We start from the raw sequence: 19518 nt of genomic DNA on the forward strand, positions 1-19518 counted from the left end.
TGTACTGGAAGCTACCTCACTGTGACAGTTCACTATGTACTGTATTGGGAGATGAAGAGCTACGTGTTGCACACTCGTCCCCTGTATGAGAGTCATACAAGGGCACACTTTTCTTAAATATAAAGATAGTGAAACTGTACCGTGGCCCACAAACCGTGATACATACCGAACCGTGGGCTCACTGTATCGTTGCATCCCTAGTGGACACCCCTTCAGATTAGTGGATTCAGCTATTTCAGCCACACCCGTTGTTGAAAGGTGTATACAATTGAGCACACAGCCATGCAATCTCCATTGAAACACAATGGCAGAAGAATGGCCTTACTGAAGAGCTCAGTGACTTTCAACATGGCACCGTCATAGGATGCCACCTTTCCAACAAGTCAGTTCGTCAAATTTCTACCCTGCTAGAACTTGCCCGGTCAACTACTGTTATTGTGAAGTTGAAATGTCTAGGAGCAACAACGGCTCAGCCACAAAGTGGTAGGTCACAAAAGCTCACAGAACGGGACCGTCGAGTTCTGAAGCGCGAAGCGTGTAAAAATCTTTGGTCCTCGGTTGCAACCCTCACTACCGAGTTCTAAACAGCCTGGGAGCTTCATAAAATGGGAGCTTCATAAAATGGGTTTCCATGGCCAAGCAGCCGCATACAAGCCTAAGATCATCATGTGCAATGCCAAGCGTCGACTGGAGTGGTGTAAAGCTCGCCGCCATTGGACTCTGGACCAGTGCCAACTGTAAAGTTTGGTGGAGGAGGAATAATGGTCTGAGGCTGTTTTTCATGGTTCGGTCTAGGCCCCTTTGTTCCAGTGAAGGGAAATCTTAACGCTACAGCATACAATTACATTCTAGATAATTCTGTGCTTCCAACTTTGCAGCAACAGTTTGGGGAAGGCCCTTTCCTGTTTCAGCATGACAATTACTCTGTGCACAAAGCGAGGTCCATACAGAAATGGTTTGTCGAGATCTGTCTGGAAGAACTTGACTGGCCAGCAATGAGCCCTGACCTCAACCCCATCTAACACCTTTGGGATGAATTGGAACGCTGACTGCAAGCCAGGCCTAATAGCCCAACATCAGTGTCCAACGTCACTAATGCTCTTGTGGCTGAATGGAAGCAAGTCCCTGCAGCAATGTTCCATCATCTAGTGTAAAGCCTTCCCAGAGGAGAGGAGGCTGTTATAGCAGCAAAGGGGGAATGAGATGTTTGACGAGCAGGTGTCCACATACTTTTTGTCATGTAGTGTAGCTACTAGAACTAATGCATTAGCAAACCCGCTACAATCATGAAGAACAGTGTACAGCAAGCAGTTTAGCAGTTACACCGGCAGGCCCCAGTGGCAATAAATTAATAAAACCAAAAGTTTACCTTGACTTGGAAGAGTTCAAGTGTTGGATAGCCATAGCCAGCTAGCTAACATAGCATCCCTCTCTGTTTGTATCGGGTGTTTGAGTAGGCTAATCTAGCTAGCTGCATTTGCTAGCTAAGTAAGTGAAAGTGAGCATTTCGTGCAATTCTAAACAGTTTTCAATGACTTATGCCATGTTAATATGATATCTGAGTGAGAGTAACTAACAAAATCATTGGTGGGCCACTGGAGAGACAGAGAGGAGAGAAAAAGGAAAGATACATTTTAGTTTATGTATGTCCGTTGGGTTTTCCCACAGACTTTAATGCATACCGTGTAAACACACAGGGATTGTCCTTTTGCACAAGAGACCCTACATCCCAGCATTCCCTGGTAAAGATATCACATAATATCCCTGGGAAGTCCAAGTGCAGACCAATTTAATGTTTCAGATTTCAGCCAAGTGCTCTAAGTCCTATTTACCTCTCCACACCACAACATGTACAGATATGAATGCAAAGAATAGCGCTTTGATCTAAGCCCTCACACAGCCAACAAAACACATCTAACAGTAGAGCTATGTGCCAATGCATATACAACAACACGGACCCACTGTGGCTGTAGATTCACCTATAGTCACACAGACAGCGACTCAAATACACATGCGTAAAGACAGTAGTATGGCACCAAACACTCACTTGCACGCACACATACAAACACTTTAGGAAACAAAAAGTGCCCTTTAACACTGGAGTGATAATCAGTGTCTACTCAGTGAATTTGCTTTCTGGCATTATTATAATGTTCCCTGTAGAACAAAAAAGTGTATGATTAAATAATGCTAATGTATTCCTCATGGCCTGAGAACCTGAGAACATTTTTCCTTTTCTTTAGACTTAAGGATTATACAGCAATGCCCTATAATGCGGTGAAAAATCTCCCCAAGTCCAAAGTTAATCTAAACACAGAGAAGTTATGCAATGCAGAACAGCACTTGAGGAACTCAAGCACAAAGCCAAGGACTGATTATTATACCAAAAAGAGAATAAGCACATTATTCAAGTAAATCAGCGATGGAAATCATGCAAATTAATGCAAGGTTTGCATTTGCTGGTTGAAACGATGATTAATAGACAAAAATATTGCATTTTTCACCCAAAGAGAGAGGAGAGTGGATGCAAGGCAAGAGCTGACAAAGATTCATGAACCCTCTGATCCCGCTCTGCCTATATCCATTATGAGGTAAACATATGTTTAAAAGTTATGTCGTGACACACACAACTAAACTTTATACCATCTAAAAAATAAATTTGTCCACATATTGCGGGACACTGTTTTCTTTTTTATTCCTTCTGTTTGTGTTGGAAACAGCTGTTTACTTGGCCTATTGTTGAGGTCACACCCACCTTACTAAAGAGACAAACTGTTGAACTGCTAAATTGAGCACAGAATGTTCTTGTGAGGTGAGACAGCGAGAGAGAGAGAGAGAGAGAGAGAGAGAGAGAGAGAGAGAGAGAGAGAGAGAGAGAGAGAGCGAGAGAGCTGTGACCTACCTGTGTCCAGACTAAGGTTCAGGATGGTTCAGTCGTTTCCTCTCCTTCAGCCCCAGCTAACAAGCAGTGTCCCTGTTAGGGCCTGTTAAAGGGATAATTGAAGGATACGTCCAGGCACCACAGGCTTCCTGTTGACCAGGGCGAAGGACAACTCAGTTTGTAGAAACACTGCTGAGGCCTTGATGACGTGCTGTCCAAAACGGAATGTAGACATGGTGATGACTGCAGACCTGAAAGAGGGAAGAAGTGTTCAAATAAGGTGAACTGAGGCTAGACCGCTGCAGGGCTGTCTGTTAGGGTTCACTGAGTGTTCAGCAAATCACACTGCAGAAAGTATCTAAGGACAATACAAAGTACCACTTTCCAAAAAATCTACCGTTCATGAAACAGCTTTCAAGGTACAGAAGTCTGACAAACAAGCATGAAATGTGTGTCATCATCTAAAAATGTCAAAACGGTCTCTTCGTATCGAAAAGTCTCAATCATAACAGAAATGAAAGAATACCCTAGTGTGAGAAACACAGTAATGAGCAATACTGAGATACTAAACCATGCGCTTCACTGGAGCCAATTGCTCATTTTGAAGCTAGTTAAAACAAAAAGGATTGTCACTATTTGCAGCAGTTCGCTTGGTGAAATTGCGTTTGTGAAATGATGAGTCCTCTCATCAGAGTGTGTCACAGATATCAAGAGCACTGCCAAGATGACGTCACATCTGACCAAGCCCTCTCTATCGGCTGTCACAGATATCCCTGCTGGAAAAATCTATTACTGCAAACATAAAATATTTGAAAGTTATCTTTCTATGTTTCTGTAAGTGTCTCGTTCTCTTTTCACTTACTTTTTCTTACCACACTAGAATAATTGTTCTTCTTCTACACAGGAATCTAGGTTTCAATTAGCATTGGCCAGTATTCAATTAGACATGGGGGGAAAAACACAAAATAATATATACTTTACCATGAACACTTGCACTTCCCAACAATGCAGAGTTAAAAAATGAATACAAATACAAATAGTAACAGAATAGGAATAAAATATACAATAATGAAGCTATATGCAGGGAGTACCAGGACCAGATCAATGTGCAGGGGTACGAGGTACTTGAGCTAGATATGAAGAGTTTCACAGACATGTACTTGTTTACAATCTAATCACTTGATGATTTACTTTCAGAGAGACAAATAATCATGTTATTTGCAAAATGCAATGTATCCACCACACTCAGAGAAGAAATGTATACTTTTTTATTTTTGTTATTTAACCTTCATTTAACTAGGCAAGTCGGTTAAGAACAAATTCTTATTTACAATGACGGCCTACCCCGGCCAAACCCTAACCCAGACGACGCTGGGCCAATTGTGCGCCGCCCTATGGGACTCCCAATCACGGCCAGTTGTGATACACTCTGGAATCGAACAGCCCTTACATAGCCTGGAGGTGTGTTGGGTCATTGTCCTGTTTAAAAACAAATGATAGAGGGACAAAGCACAAACCAGATGGGATGGTGTATCGCTGCAGAATGCTGTGGTAGCCATGCTGGTCAAGTGTGCCTTGAATTCTAAATAAATCACTGACAGTGTCACCAGCAAAGCACTCCCACACCATCACACATCCTCCTCCATGCTTCACGGTGGGAACTACACATGAGCAGATCATCCGTTCACCTACTCTGCGTCTCACAAAGACACGGCGGTTGGAACCAAAAATCTCAAATTTGGACTCATCAGACCAAAGGACAGATTTCCACCGGTCTAATGTCCATTGCTCATGTTTCTTTGCCCAAGCAAGTCTCTTCTTATTATTGGTGTCCTTGAGTAGTGGTTACTTTGAAGCAATTTAAACATGAAGGCCTGATTCACGCAGTTTCCTCTGAACAGATGAGGTTGAGATGTGTCTGTTACATGAACTCTGTGAAGCATTTATTTGGGCTGCAATTTCTGAGGCTGGTAACTCTAATGAACTTATCCTCTGCAACAGAGGTAACTCTGGGTCTTCCATTCCTGTGGTGGTCCTCATGAGTTTCATCATAGCGCTTGGTGGTTTTTGCGACTGAACTTGAAGAAACTTTCAAAGTTCTTGAAATTTTTCGGATTGACTGACATTCATGTATTTAAGTAATGATGGACTGTGTCACGACTTCCGCAGAAGTTGGTCCCTCTCCTTGTTCGGGCGGCGTTCGAAGTCGCCGACCTTCTAGCCATCGCTGATCCCCTTTCATTTTCCTTTGGTTTTGTCTTGTCTTGTCTTGGTTCCACCTGGTTCCAATCCCATTCATTATATGTTGTGTATTTAACCCTCTGTTCCCCCTCATTGTCCTTGTCGGTGATTGTTTGTTTGTAAGCTATGTGGAAGATATGTTCTGGTGTGCGCCGGGTTTTGTACCCACTTGTATTATTTTGTATATTTTGGTTTTCTGAGTTTTTGAGCACTTATTAAACTGCTCCGTTTTATACCAAGTTCGATCTCCTGTGCCTGACTTCCCTGCCACCAGCACGCACCCTTACAGACTGTCGTTTCTCTTTGCTTATTTGAGCTGTTCTTGCCATAATATAGACTTGGTCTTTTACCAAATAGGGCTATATTCTGTATACCACCCCTACCATGTCACAACACAACTGATTGGTTCAAACACATTAAGAAGGAAAGAAATTCCACAAATTAACTTTTAACAAGGCACACCTGTTAACTGAAATGCAAACCTCATGAAGCTGCATTCCAGGTGACTACTGTACCTCATGAAGCTGGTTGAGAGAATGCCAAGAGTGTGGAAAGCTGTCATCAAGGCAAAGGGTGGCTACTTTGAAGAATCTCAAATATAAAATATATTTTGATTTGTTTAACACTTTTTGGGTTATTACATGATTCTATACGTGTTATTTCATAGTTTTGATGTCTTCACTATGTAGAAAATAGCAAAAATAAAGAAAAACCCTGGAATGAGTAGGTGTACAAACTTTTGACTCATACTGTATATTATTTTTTATATTGATGTCACAAATGTATCATTTGTACAGTTCTTAATTAAGCATGTAGTTAGTTGTTTGTTACATTTGACTGTGTAAAACCTATCAGTACTACTTATATCTCCGAGAGTGTGGTGGATACATTGCAGACTGCAAAATAACATGATTATTATATATTATTCAATACAATATTATGAGATCTGTATGTAAAACATTTAAAGATTTTGTCATTTAGCACATGCTCCTCTCAAGAGCAACTTGCATTCATCTTAAGATAGCTAGGTGAGACAACCACATATCACAGTCAAATATACAGGATATAAACCTTCCATTCCAGCTGAACAACGGATATATAGGATTTTATTTAAAAAAAATCTAAAACCTATTAACTACAAATCTGAGAACAGTTATATTATACACGCTCATGAAAGTAGCCATAAGCAATCATTTCTGATGAAAAACAAACATTAAAAAAATTGGTGTATATAGCATTTTGGAAATAAACTCTTCAAATGTACATAAAGGAAGGGTAAAGTGACTAGGCATGAGGATTGTAATAGCCTTGGTTATAGTTAAATATAAGATCCTTATATTTGTAGGTTCTTTTCAATGTGTGACCACATTTAGTAACATAAATGCCAAGTAACAAACGACATGCAACTGAATGCTAAGTAGCCATGTTCCCAACTTCCCTTATGCTCTTGCACAGGTATTCCCAAACTGGGGTACGTCGGGGGTACGCCAAATAAATTTTAAATTAAACATAAAATCCAACGGGACTATACATGTGGGTGAGGTTTTTGTCTCACCTGAGTAGCCCCGTTTCACTGCCAAAAATAAAATTAAACCATCTAGTGTTCAGTGAAATAAGAACACGTCAAATACAGGTAGCCTAGTCAAATAATGAACCGTTACTCTCTCGTGGGAATTCCACTAACGGTCCATATGTAGCCAAACGTAGCTGCAGCTCATTCCGTTTGCTCAAAATTGTATCAATTGTTTAAAAAAGGCCCCCGTCCATAGAGACACATACCAGCTCTACTGGTAGTACTGCTACAACCAGCAGTACTACACCTGCATCTGTCGACAACACAAGTTGTTCTGTTTCCACAAGCACATCCAATGCTAGCATCAGTAATTCTACATTTGTTGTTAGCCCACCAAGCATGAACACTTGACAGTTGTGAATCTGATGCAGCCGAAGAGCTACTGTCCCCTTACCCGGGAAAGCACCGAACAACAGACAGGGATGTTGAACTATCGAAGAGGCGCAAATATGATGAGAACTACAGTCGTGGCCAAAAGTTTTGAGAATGACACAAATATTAATTTCCACAAAGTTTGCTGCTTCAGTGTCTTTAGATACTGAAGATTTTAGATTTTTTTAGATTTTCAGATGTTACTATGGAATTCTGAAGTATAATTACAAGCATTTCATAAGTGTCAAAGGCTATTATTGACAATTACATGAAGTTGATGCAAGAGTCAATATTTGCAGTGTTGACCCTTCTTTTTCAAGACCTCTGCAATCAGCCCTGGCATGCTGTCAATTAACTTCTGGGCCACATCCTGACTGATGGCAGACCATTCTTGCATAATCAATGCTTGGAGTTTGTCAGAATTTGTGGGTTTTGTTTGTCCACCCGCCCCTTGAGGATTGACCACAAGTTCTCAATGGGATTAAGGTCTGGGGAGTTTCCTGGCCATGGACCCAAAATATTGATGCTTTGTTCCCCGAGCCACTTAGTTATCACTTTTGCCTTATGGCAAGGTGCTCCATCATGCTGGAAAAGGCATTGTTCGTCACCAAACTGTTCCTGGATGGTTGGGAGAAGTTGCTCTCGGAGAATTTGTTGGTACCATTCTTTATTCTTGGCTGTGTTCTTAGGCAAAATTGTGAGTGAGCCCACTCCCTTGGCTGAGAAGCAACCCCACACATGAATTGCCTCAGGATGCTTTACTGTTGACATGACACAGGACTGATGGTAGCGCTCACCTTGTCTTCTCCGGACAAGCTTTTTTCCGGATGCCCCAAACAACCGGAAAGGGGATTCATCAGAGAAAATGACTTTACCTCAGTCCTCAGCAGTCCAATCCCTGTACCTGTTGCAGAATATCAGTCTGTCCCTGATGTTTTTCCTGGAGAGAAGTGGCTTCTTTGCTCCCTCAATCAGCATGACAGAGTGATCTCCAGCCTTGTCCTCATCAACACTCACACCTGTGTTAACGAGAGAATCACTGACATGATGTCAGCTGGTCCTTTTGTGGCAGGGTTGAAATGCAGTGGAAATGTTTTTGGGGGATTCAGTTCATTTGCATGGCAAAGAGGGACTTTGCAATTAATTGCAATTCATCTGATCACTCTTCATACCATTCTGGAGTATATGCAAATTGAAATCATACAAACTGAGGCAGCAGACTTTGTGAAAATTCATATTTGTGTCATTCTCAAAACCTTTGGCCACGACTATACATTGATTTGGGGTTCACTTATATTGGGAGTAGTGCCTTTCCTCAGCCACAGTGTGGTATATGTGCAAAAGTACTATCTATCTCTCAACTCGATGAAACCTTCACTCTTGCACAGAAATTTAGAAACAAAACATGCCAATTTGAAAAATAAGGCCCAGGAGTTTTGGGAGTGAGAATTAAGACGACTTTTGAGTAGTAAGACATGTATAAAAGCAACAGATACCATTAATACAAAGGGACTCAAAGCAAGTTATATGGTGAGCTACCAAGTGGCTAGGACAGGCAAGCCCCATACTATTGTGAAAGACTTAATTATTCCTGCTGCCGCGGATATGGCTGGGACCATGCTGGGGGAAAAGGCCCAAAAAATCTATACAGACAATGTCTTCATCAAACAACATCATTTCACAACGCATCGGTGACATGGCAGGAGATGTTTTGAAACAATTACTCCTTCGCATACAAGCCAGTGAATTATATGCGTTACAGCTGGATGAGTCAACAGACGTGGCGGGTCTGGCACAGCTCCTGGTATACATCCTCTTCTGCAAACCACTGGAAACCAGGACAACAGGAGAGGATATTTTTAAAGTACTGGACAGCTTTGTGACATCAAATTGACTTTGGTGGTCAAGATGTGTTGGTACCTGTACTGATGGTGCAAAAGCCATGACAGGGAGACATAGTGGAGTGGTAACGCGATTGCAAGCAGTTGCTCCCAATGCTGCTTGGGTACACTGCAGCATCCACCGAGAGGCTCTTGCTTAGAGTTTTCTTTACTGACCATAATTTTCAATTGTCTGACCGCTTGCATGATGACGAGGTTCTCACACGACTGGACTATCTGAGTGATGTTTTTTCTCGCCTGAATGATCTGGATCTAGGATTACAGGGACTCTCCGCAACTATATTCAATGTGCGGGACAAAATTGAGGCTATGATTAAGAAGTTGGAGCTCTTCTGAGTCTGCATTAACAAGGACAACACACAGGTCTTTCCATCATTGTATGCTTTTTTGCGTGCAAATAAACTCAAGCTTACGGACAATGTCAAATGTGACATAGCGAAGCACCTGAGTGAGTTGGGTGTGCAATTACGCAGATACTTTCCCAAAACTGATGACACAAACAACTGGATTTGTTATCCCCTTCATGCCCTGCCTCCAGTCCACTTACCGATATCTGAACAAAAGAGACTCATCGAATTTGCAACAAGCGTTTCTATGAAAATTGAATTTAATCAGAAGCTACTGCCAGATTTCTGGATTGGGCTGCGCTCAGAGTATCCTGCCTTGGCAAATTGCGCTGTTAAGATACTTACCTTAGAGATCCTTGTTATTCTCTATGTTTGGTTAGGTCAGGGTGTGATTTGGGTGGGCATTCTATGTTCTCTATTTCTTTGTGTTTGGCCGAGTGTGGTTCCCAATCAGAGGCAGCTGTCTTTCATTGTCTCTGATTGGGGATCATACTTAGGCAGCCCTTTTTCCCTCCTTCGGTGTGGGATCTTGTCATTGTTTGAGTGCATGTAGTTTGCACGACAAAGCGTTTCGTTTGTTGTATTGTTTATTGTTTTTCTTGGTGGAACATTTAAATAAAAGAATGTACGCCTACCACCCTGCACCTTGGTCTCCTTCCGACGACAAACGTTACAGTGGTGATCCTAACTGACCTAAGACAGGGAATTTTTACTAGGATTAAATGTCAGAAATTGTGAAAAACTGAGTTTAAATGTATTTGGCTAAGGTGTATGTGAACTTCCGACTTCAACTGTATGTGCATCCTTTCAAGCACACCCTTCTCATTAACCTGTGGTGAATAATTCACAATTTTCGATTAACAAATAAGGTTTTATATGTAAGATGGCTAAATAAAGAGCAAAATTATTGATCATTATTATGTGTGCCCTGGTCCTATAAGAGCTCTTTGTTACTTCCCACGAGCCGGGTTGTGACAAAAACTCACACTCATTCTTATGTTTAATAAATGTATCGTATAGTGCGTGTGTGGCAGGCTTACAATGATGGCAAAAAAACAATATTTGAGAGTTCACTGACCTGGTGTTAGAGCAGATACGCAGCTGGAGGTTGAATGTTTGAAGGATTAACCCATTCATCACATCGACCTCTTTAATAAAATATTGCCCAATCGTTTATCAACGGTATGTTTACATTCAAACTCTGTATACTGTTATTACATAATGTATCTATCAAGGGGACAGTTTACAATCACAACTGAACCTTTACTGTGAGCATGACCCATAAAGTAACTTCTTATCTTCTCAAAACTATACCTGTAACTATGTTAAACACCACAGTTAAATTTAACTGTTCTGTCTTTGGCTAGCCAACAAGCACGCTCATAAACAGAATAAACAACATTCAATGTATCTTTTAACCATGTTCTTTTTTTCCCTTCTTTTTTTATTTTAGAGAAGTGATCTTTCTTTCAAAGTTTTACAGGTCCAGTCTCCCTACTGGCTTTCTCAATCGTCCTGAACATGTGACGTTAGTCCCTATTCCTGTTTTTGGAAGAGTCACATCCCTGTGAGGAGAAACAGTTTGTGTCTCCCCTGACTCACCAGACACCTCAGAGGTCAGGGGCACATTCTTTGTGATCTGGTCTGGTGTCCTTGTGCTTGGCACTAACTGTAGATGGTGCCCTTTCCTTCTGAACTGCCCCCCTGGGCAGTTTCCACCCGGTATGACTGTGGGGTGGAGCTGGGGCCTTGAACAACAGCTGGTGTCATCCAGTGTTTTTGTACATCAAGTTTCATGAGCACTGTGTCCCCAGGGCTGTGATGGAAGGTTTCTGACTCCATTCATGCGGTCGTAGTAAAACGCCGGCTTCCGTTTTGCAGCAGCGTCTGCCTGTCTGACCTCCTGGTCAGGCCAGTTTGGTTTCAGATTCTCTTCAAATGAAGGGAGGGTTGTCCTGATGCTTCTCCCCATCAGTAGTTCAGCCGGGCTGAACCCTGTCGATGTTGAGGGAGTGGCTTTGTACGTCAGCAGCGCGAGCAGAGGGTCTGTCTGCTTGAGCATCCACTTGGCTGTCTGTACAGCTGTCTCCACATGTCCATTACTCTGTGGGAAGTGGGGCCGCTTGTCAAATGTATGAAGTAATACTCCTTACTGAGTTATTTTAGCTCTGTACTTGCCAACTAGAGGCCATTATCGCTAACCATGCTGTTGAACTGGGGGCCATTATCGCTAACCATGCTGTTGAACTGGGGGCCATTATCGCGACTGGTTTCCAGTCCTCACCATGCTGTTGAAGGACGCCTCTACTCCGCAGCTGCTGGCATCAGTTAACATTGCTGTGGGCTTCCTGGAATCATATTAAGTTAACACAGGAGCAGTGGTTAGTGAGTGTTTAAGTCTCTGAAATGCTGCCTCCTGTGTGTGTCCCCAGGCCCACTCTACATTTGTTTTGAGGAGCTCGTAGAGCGGCTGTCCCACAGTAGATAGCTCCGGAATGTATTTCCCCACATACTGTACCATCCTGAGGAAACGCTTCAGCTAGCATATGGTCTGGGGCTGGGGGAAGTTGCTTATCCCCATGACCTTTTCCAGGTCTGGCCTGATTCTGTTATGTCAATGATGTGCCCCAGGAAGAAAAGCTGGCTTTGTTTGAACTTACACTTGTCGTTGTTGAGCCCCGTCGCGGACCAGGATGTCTTGCTCCCAGACAGACTAAATAACTTCTTTGCTCGCTTTGAGGACAATACAGTGCCACTGACACGGCCCGCTACCAAAACCTGCGGACTCTCCTTCACTGCAGCCGACGTGAGTAAAACATTTAAACGTGTTAACCCTCGCAGGGCTGCAGGCCCAGACGGCATCCCCAGCCGCGTCATCAGAGCATGCGCAGACCAGCTGGCTGGTGTGTTTACGGACATATTCAATCAATCCTTATCCCAGTCTGCTATTCCCACATGCTTCAAGAGGGCCACCATTGTTCCTGTTCCCAAGAAAGCTAAGGTAACTGAGCTAAACGACTACCGCCCTGTAGCACTCACTTCCGTCATCATGAAGTGCTTTGAGAGACTAGTCAAGGACCATATCACCTCCACCCTACCTAACACCCTAGACCCACTCCAAATTGCTTACCGCCCCAATAGGTCCACAGACGACGCAATCGCAACCACACTGCACACTGCCCTAAACCATCTCGACAAGAGGAATACCTATGTGAGAATGCTGTTCATCGACTACAGCTCAGCATCGTCATCAAGCTCGAGACCCTGGGTCTCGACCCCGCCCTGTGCAACTGGGTCCTGGACTTCCTGACGGGCCGCCCCCAGGTGGTGAGGGTAGGTAACAACATCTCCACCCCACTGATCCTCAACACTGGGGCCCCACAAGGGTGCGTTCTGAGCCCTCTCCTGTACTCCCTGTTCACCCACGACTGCGTGGCCATGCACGCTTCCAACTCAATCATCAAGTTTGTGGACGACACTACAGTGGTAGGCTTGATTACCAACAACGACGAGACGGCCTACAGGGAGGAGGTGAGAGCCCTCGGAGTGTGGTGTCAGGAAAATAACCTCACACTCAACAACAAAACAAAGGAGATGATTGTGGACTTCAGGAAACAGCAGAGGGAGCACCCCCCTATCCACATCGACGGGACAGTAGTGGAGAGGGTAGTAAGTTTTAAGTTCCTCGACGTACACATCACGGACAAACTGAATTGGTCCACCCACACAGACAGCGTTGTGAAGAAGGCGCAGCAGCGCCTCTTCAACCTCAGGAGGCAGAAGAAATTTGGCTTGTCACCAAAAGCACTCACAAACTTCTACAGATGCACAATCGAGAGCATCCTGTCGGGCTGTATCACCGCCTGGTACGGAAACTGCTCCGCCCACAAACGTAAGGCTCTCCAGAGGGTAGTGAGGTCTGCACAACGCATCACTGGGGGCAAACTACCTCCCCTCCAGGATACCTACACCACCCGATGTCACAGGAAGGCCATAAAGATCATCAAGGACAACAACCACCCGAGCCACTGCCTGTTCACCCCGATATCATCCAGAAGACAAGGTCAGTACAGGTGCATCAAAGCAGGGACCGAGAGACTGAAAAACAGCTTCTATCTCAAGGCCATCAGACTGTTAAACAGCCACCACTAACATTGAGTGGCTGCTGCCAACATACTGACTCAACTCCAGCTCACTTTAATAATGGAAATTGATGGAAATTGATCAAAAATGTATCACTAGCCACTTACTTATTTTCCACCATAATTTGCAAATAAATTCATTAAAAATCCTACAATGTGATTTTCTGGATTTTTTTTTTCTCATTTTGTCTGTCATAGTTGAAGTGTACCTATGATGAAAATTACAGGCCTCTCTCATCTTTTTAAGTGGGAGAACTTGCACAATTGGTGGCTGACTAAATACTTTTTTGCCCCACTGTATATAGCCACACCCTCGAGCCATGAAGAGTTTCCGTCATTTTCCTTTGAAAAATCATGGGGGCACTGGTTATCCCAAATGGGAGAAGTTTGAAACAGTATCTCCCAAAAGGGGTGAGTAGTCAGTCAGAAAGTAGTCAGCTTGCTACTCTCCTCATGAAGAAGGATTTGGTAGAACCCACTAGTTGCATCTAACGAGGTGGACACTTCGGCTCCTGACAGTTTTGACACGATTTCCTTCTTTTCACTACTATGTTCAGTGGTTTTAGATCGACACAGATTGGTATGTTGTCATTTGGCTTTAGCACTGGCAACATAGCAGCACACCATTCTGTCGACTCTATTACTTTTACCGCTATGTCCTCATTTTCCATGCGATTTAGCTCCCTTTTCACTTTAACCATTAGCGGCACTCGCCTGTCTGCATGTACTGCGTATAGCTGGGCATACTCTTTTAAGACTATTTTCACTGGTTCAGTTTTTAGCTTCCCGCAGGACCCAAAAACATCACTGACCTCATTTATGCGTTTAACCAGGCCCATATCTACAGCAGTTACACGGCTAAGCAGATTCTTGACACCCACTCCTGGTATCACATACACAAGGAAACTGTACTGTTGTCCCTTGTAACTAGTGTTAGCCTGAAACTGACCTAGACACTTTAACTCGGCCACTGGGCTGCAATTTTCTCCTCAGTGAGAGTTGGTTAAAAGTCTCTTCACTAATAATGCTTGCGTCTGCGCCTGTGTCTATTTTAATGCTTGTAGGGGTGCCCCCTATGTTGAGCAGTGCAGTCCAGTTTCTCTCACTAGCCTCCTTGCTAACTGAGCCCAGAACATGGACTTGATCTCTCTCTTCTGTGATGTCACAGATTGTGGTTTGCTTTTACACACACATTCCCAATGTCCTTTCTTATTTTAGTTGTTGCAAGTGCTTTTGAACGCTGAGCATTTTCCCAGTTAGCATGTCTGCTTTTATCACATCTTTCACAGTTCCTTGCATTGTGGCTTGTTTTAGTGCCACCATATCCTTGACTCAAGACCCTTTTCTCCCCATAGCCATAGTTCTATCGGAGATGCTACTAGCTACATACTGTATTAGCCCGTGCTGCGGTTCCCCCATCTGCAAGCTAATCTGCTCAGCAACATCCCCCGCCTGCCGCACTTTTTGAATAGCCTGTGCTAACGTCAATGTCGGCATCAACTGTAACTTTTGAGAGAATTCTTTGTCTGTGCCCACTACTAAACGGTCTCAGATATGTTCTTCCCTTTTAGCACCGAAATCACAGTTCTCAGATAGCTCATAAGGAGCTCTGATGTACAGTACATTCTGCCTTTTCTCTCTCTCTTTGGCTGCGTTGGTAAAAACATGCACACTCGTTAATGAGATTCCGTTGTGGAATGAAGTAGTTGTCATACTTTCCCAACACTATTTCAAAGTTTGTTTCATCCTCCTCCTGAGCGAATTCAAATGAGCTGAGTATTTTCTCTGCCTCACTGCCCCTTTCGTAGATTAGCGAACTGACCTGGACGACCCCATCATCTTTGTCCAGTTTTGTCGCTGTCCTGAAACGACAGAATCTCTGTCTCCACTCCAGCCATTCTGCGGGGCTTTCGAACTTGAATTGCTTTGGCGGGTTTAACTTTTTTGTCGCCCTCGTCGTTAGATTTGATGGTCGGCTACACAAAGTCTACTTCAGACACCATGTGATGGCCTTGGTTATAGTTAAATATAATATACTTTTATTTGTAGGTTATTTTCAATGTGTTAAGTAGTCATGTTCTCAACTGCACTCATGCTCTAGCGCAGTGGTTCCCAACCTTTTTCGGTTACTGTACCACCAACTGAATTTTGCTCTGCGGCTATGGAACCCTGACCTGTTCACTGTGATTACTTTTATTTTGATGCTGGTCATTTGTGAACATTTGAACATCTTGGCCATGTTCTGCTATAATCTCCACCCGGCACAGCCAGAAGAGGACTGGCCACCCCTCATAGCCTGGTTCCTCTCTAGGTTTCTTCCTAGGTTTTGGCCTTTCTAGGGAGTTTTTCCTAGCCACCGTGCTTCTACACCTGCATTGCTTGCTGTTTGAGGTTTTAGGCTGGGTTTCTGTACAGCACTTTGATATATCAGCTGATGTAAGAAGGGCTACATAAATACATTTGATTTGATTTGATTTAAAAGTTTTACTCACATCGGTCATGGAGAGCGAGATCACACAGTCATTCCGAACAACAGGGGCTTTCATGCAAGACTCTGCATTGTTTTCCTCAAAGTGAACATAAAAAGCATTCGTATAGTCACTGTGGGGAAGATGTCATCTATGCACTTATTGATGAAGCCCGTGACTGATGTGGTAAACTACTCAATATTATCGGATGAGTCCCAGGACATTTACCAGTCTGTACTAGCAAAACAGTCTTGTAGCCTCGTGTTTGCTTTATCAGACCATCAGACCACTTCTGTATTGAGCGCGTCACTGGTACTTCTTGTTTGGGCTTTTGTTTGTAAACAGGAAGCAGGAGGATAGAGTCATGGTATGATTTGCCGAAAAAGAGGTTGAGGGCCTAGTATGTTGTTCTGTGGGTAGAATAATAGTGGTCTAGAGTTTTAGCGTCCCTAGTGGCGCAGGAGACGTGTAGGTAGAAGTGAGGTAGAAACGCTGCCTCTGGGTGCGTGGTTTCCTGTTTGTTTATGGCCCAATACAGTTTGTTGAGTGACAAAGTGGTGTTGGCTTGTGGAGGGATGTAGACAGCTGTGATAATAATTACAGATAAGGACTCTCTTTGTAGGTAAAAAAAAGTCTGCAGCTTACCATGAGGTATTCCATATCAGGGAGCAAAAGCTCGAGATTTCCTTCACACTGGAAGCAGTGCACCAGTTGTTGTTTATGAAGAGGCACACCTCTCCAACTTTGGAATTGCCTGAGGCTGCGGTCAACTGATCATGCCGCTGCATGGAGAAACCACTGAGTACTATGTTCATAGATTGAGCCAGCCAAGTTTCTGCAAGGCATATAATATTGCAGTTTTTGAAGTCTCTCTAATAGCAGACTCTCGAACGAAGCTCATCCATCTTATTCTCAAGTAACTGGAGGGGATTGCAACTCTCTCTAAACTATAACTAGGGCCCAGTTATAGTTTCCTGTTTAGACCAGTATGTCAAAATCCTTGGTACACACAGCTGGCTACATACTGTGCTGTGGTATATTCTGCACCAATGGCCTACCTACACAAGTGCATGACTTTGAGGCTGAAAATGAAATTCAAAAGCACAGAGTGTGTAAAATTACCAGAGTAAAAAATAAACAAAAAATCCTCTAGGATGCATCCCTCTCTAAAAACGTTCTAACGTGACCGCTCAATTTAATTACACCTAATGACTGTGAGAAGATCCACTTTTGAAATGTGTGAATTACTTATTGTAATGAGGTTAAATGAGGCCTAAGCGATTACACGGGCCTGTCTCCGAGGGCTCTGTGGCCCAACAGAGGCTGCATGGGAGAGGAGACTAAGGAGACGGGCTGAGGCCTGGAGATAATCACGCCGTGTTTCTCTCTCTCAGCGTCTCCGTCACACTCTCTCCGTTTCCGCACTCTCTGAACTGCAACATGGTGCCTTTGGTACAGTAAGCACACATAGAGAGGAGAGAAGCAAAAGAGAGATGGAACTTGAGAAAGAGAAAGAGGGAAGCTGAGCCCTGGGTGGATTTGGAACTGGTCCCAGCAGATACATTCACACACAAGCTCACCAGCTGTCTCCTGCATTAATATTCCAAATGGACTCCAACAATTCCACAACTAAAAATTTGAATGAAGAATTGAGTTTATTGCACACAGCGATGACCCAATTAACATTAGCTTTCGACCATTTTCATCAAAGTTATTTGAAAATGCTATAGCCCTTTAAGTTTGGCAATATTGAAACCACTGTGTGTGTGTGTGTGTGTTGTGTGTGTGTGTGTGGTGTGTGTGTGTGTGTGTGTGTGTGTGTGTGTGTGTGTGTGTGTGTGTGTGTGTGTGTGTGTGTGTGTGTGTGTGTGTGTGTGTGGTGTGTGTGTGTGTGTGTGTGTGTGTGTGTGTGTGTGTGTGTGTGTGTGTGTGTGTGTGTCAGTGGAGGCTCCTCAGAGGAGGAAGGAAATTCACTGAGTGAAATTACACTCAGTGAATTTCTGAAAAAGTTTAATAGTGTAACATTAAAATAGTTGTCAGTTTTATATAAAACTACACTAAATATATTCACGTCACCAAATAATGGATTCATACTCACTGCTTTGCACTGAAGGTCTATAGGTAGCCTCAAATAGTGTAGCCGGGGGACAGCTATTTTTCACCCTCTGGGTACATTGACTTATATACAAAACCTACAGTAGGAGGCTCATGGTTCCCACCCCCTTCCATAGACTTACACAGTAATTATGACAACTTCCGGAGGATGTCCTCTAACCTACAGTATTAGAGCTTGTGCAGCATGAACTGACATCTTGTCCATCCAATCAAATGATCAGAAATTGAATAAGCTACGGCTAGCAAGCACTGCAGCGCATAAAGGGCCGGGTCAGTAGGCAGGTTGGTAGTCATTTAAGAACATTAAGGTAACCTGCCTAAATGACTACTGACCCGTAGCACTCACGTTTGTAGCCATGAAGTACCTTGAAAAGCTGGTCATGGCTCACATCAACACCATCATCCCAGAAACCTTAGAACCACTCCAATTTGCATACCGCCCAAACAGATCCACAGATGATGCCTTCTCTATTGTACTCCACACTGCCCTTTCCCACCTGGAAAGAAGGAACACCTATGTGAGAATGCTATTCATTGACTACAGCTCAGCGTTCAACACCATAGTGCCCTCAAAGCTAATCAATAATCTAAGGACCCTGGGACTAAACACCTCCCTCTGCAACTGGTTCCTGGACGTCCTGACAGGCCGCCCCCCAGGTGGTAAGGGTAGGTAACAACACATCCGCCACGCTGATCCTCAACACAAGGGCCCCTCAGGGGTGCGTGCACAGTCCCTCCTGTACTCCCTGTTCACTCATGACTGCACGGCCAGGCACAACTCCAAAACCATCATTACATTTGCAGATGACACAACAGTGGTAGGCCTGATCACCGACAACGATGAAACAGCCTATAAGGAGGACCGTGTGGTGCCAGGACAACAACCTCTCCCTCAACGTGATCAAGACAAAGGAGATGATTGTGGACTACAGGAAAAAGAGGACCAAGCATACCCCCATTCTCATCGACAGGGCTGTAGTGGTGCAGATTGAGAGCTTCAAGTTCTTTGGTGTCCAAATCACTAACAAACTTACATGGTCCAAGCACACCAAGACAGTCGTGAAGAGGGCACGTCAAAACCTATTCCCCCTCAGGAGACTGAAAAGATTTGGCATGGGTCCTCAGGTCCTCAAAAGGATCTACAGCTGCACCATCGAGAGCATCCTGACGGGTTGCATCACTGCCTGGTATGGCAACTGCTCGGCCTCCGACCGCAAGGCACTACAGAGGGTAGTGCGAACGGCCCAGTACATCACTGGGGCCAAGCTTCCTGCCATCCAGGACCTCTATACCAGAGGAAGGCCCTACAAATTGTCAAAGACTCCAGCCACCCTAGCCATAGACTGTTCTCTCTGCTACCGCACGGCAAGCGGTACCGGAGCGCCAAGTCTAGGTCCAAGAGACTTCTAAACAGCTTCTACCCCCAAGCCATGAGACTCCTGAACATCTAATCAAATGGCTACCCAGACTATTCACAT

At 43.9% G+C, this 19518-nt stretch overlaps 1 protein-coding gene across 3 annotated transcripts in view; it reads right to left on the reverse strand.

Annotated features, from left to right (window-relative positions):
- LOC111968153 (fragile histidine triad diadenosine triphosphatase) overlaps nucleotides 1–19518 on the reverse strand; it is a 333296-nt gene that overhangs the window by 212153 nt on the left and 101625 nt on the right. For all 3 annotated transcript variants that reach the window (XM_023993738.3, XM_023993734.3, XM_023993727.3), the window contains one exon: nucleotides 3011–3132. In XM_023993738.3, the coding sequence (XP_023849506.1) occupies nucleotides 3011–3116 (106 nt within the window). In that variant the 5' untranslated portion in view covers nucleotides 3117–3132. The remainder of the gene's footprint in view (nucleotides 1–3010; nucleotides 3133–19518) is intronic.

This window comes from Salvelinus sp. IW2-2015, linkage group LG1 (assembly GCF_002910315.2).
Source record: "Salvelinus sp. IW2-2015 linkage group LG1, ASM291031v2, whole genome shotgun sequence".
NCBI classification, from domain to species: domain Eukaryota; kingdom Metazoa; phylum Chordata; class Actinopteri; order Salmoniformes; family Salmonidae; genus Salvelinus; species Salvelinus sp. IW2-2015.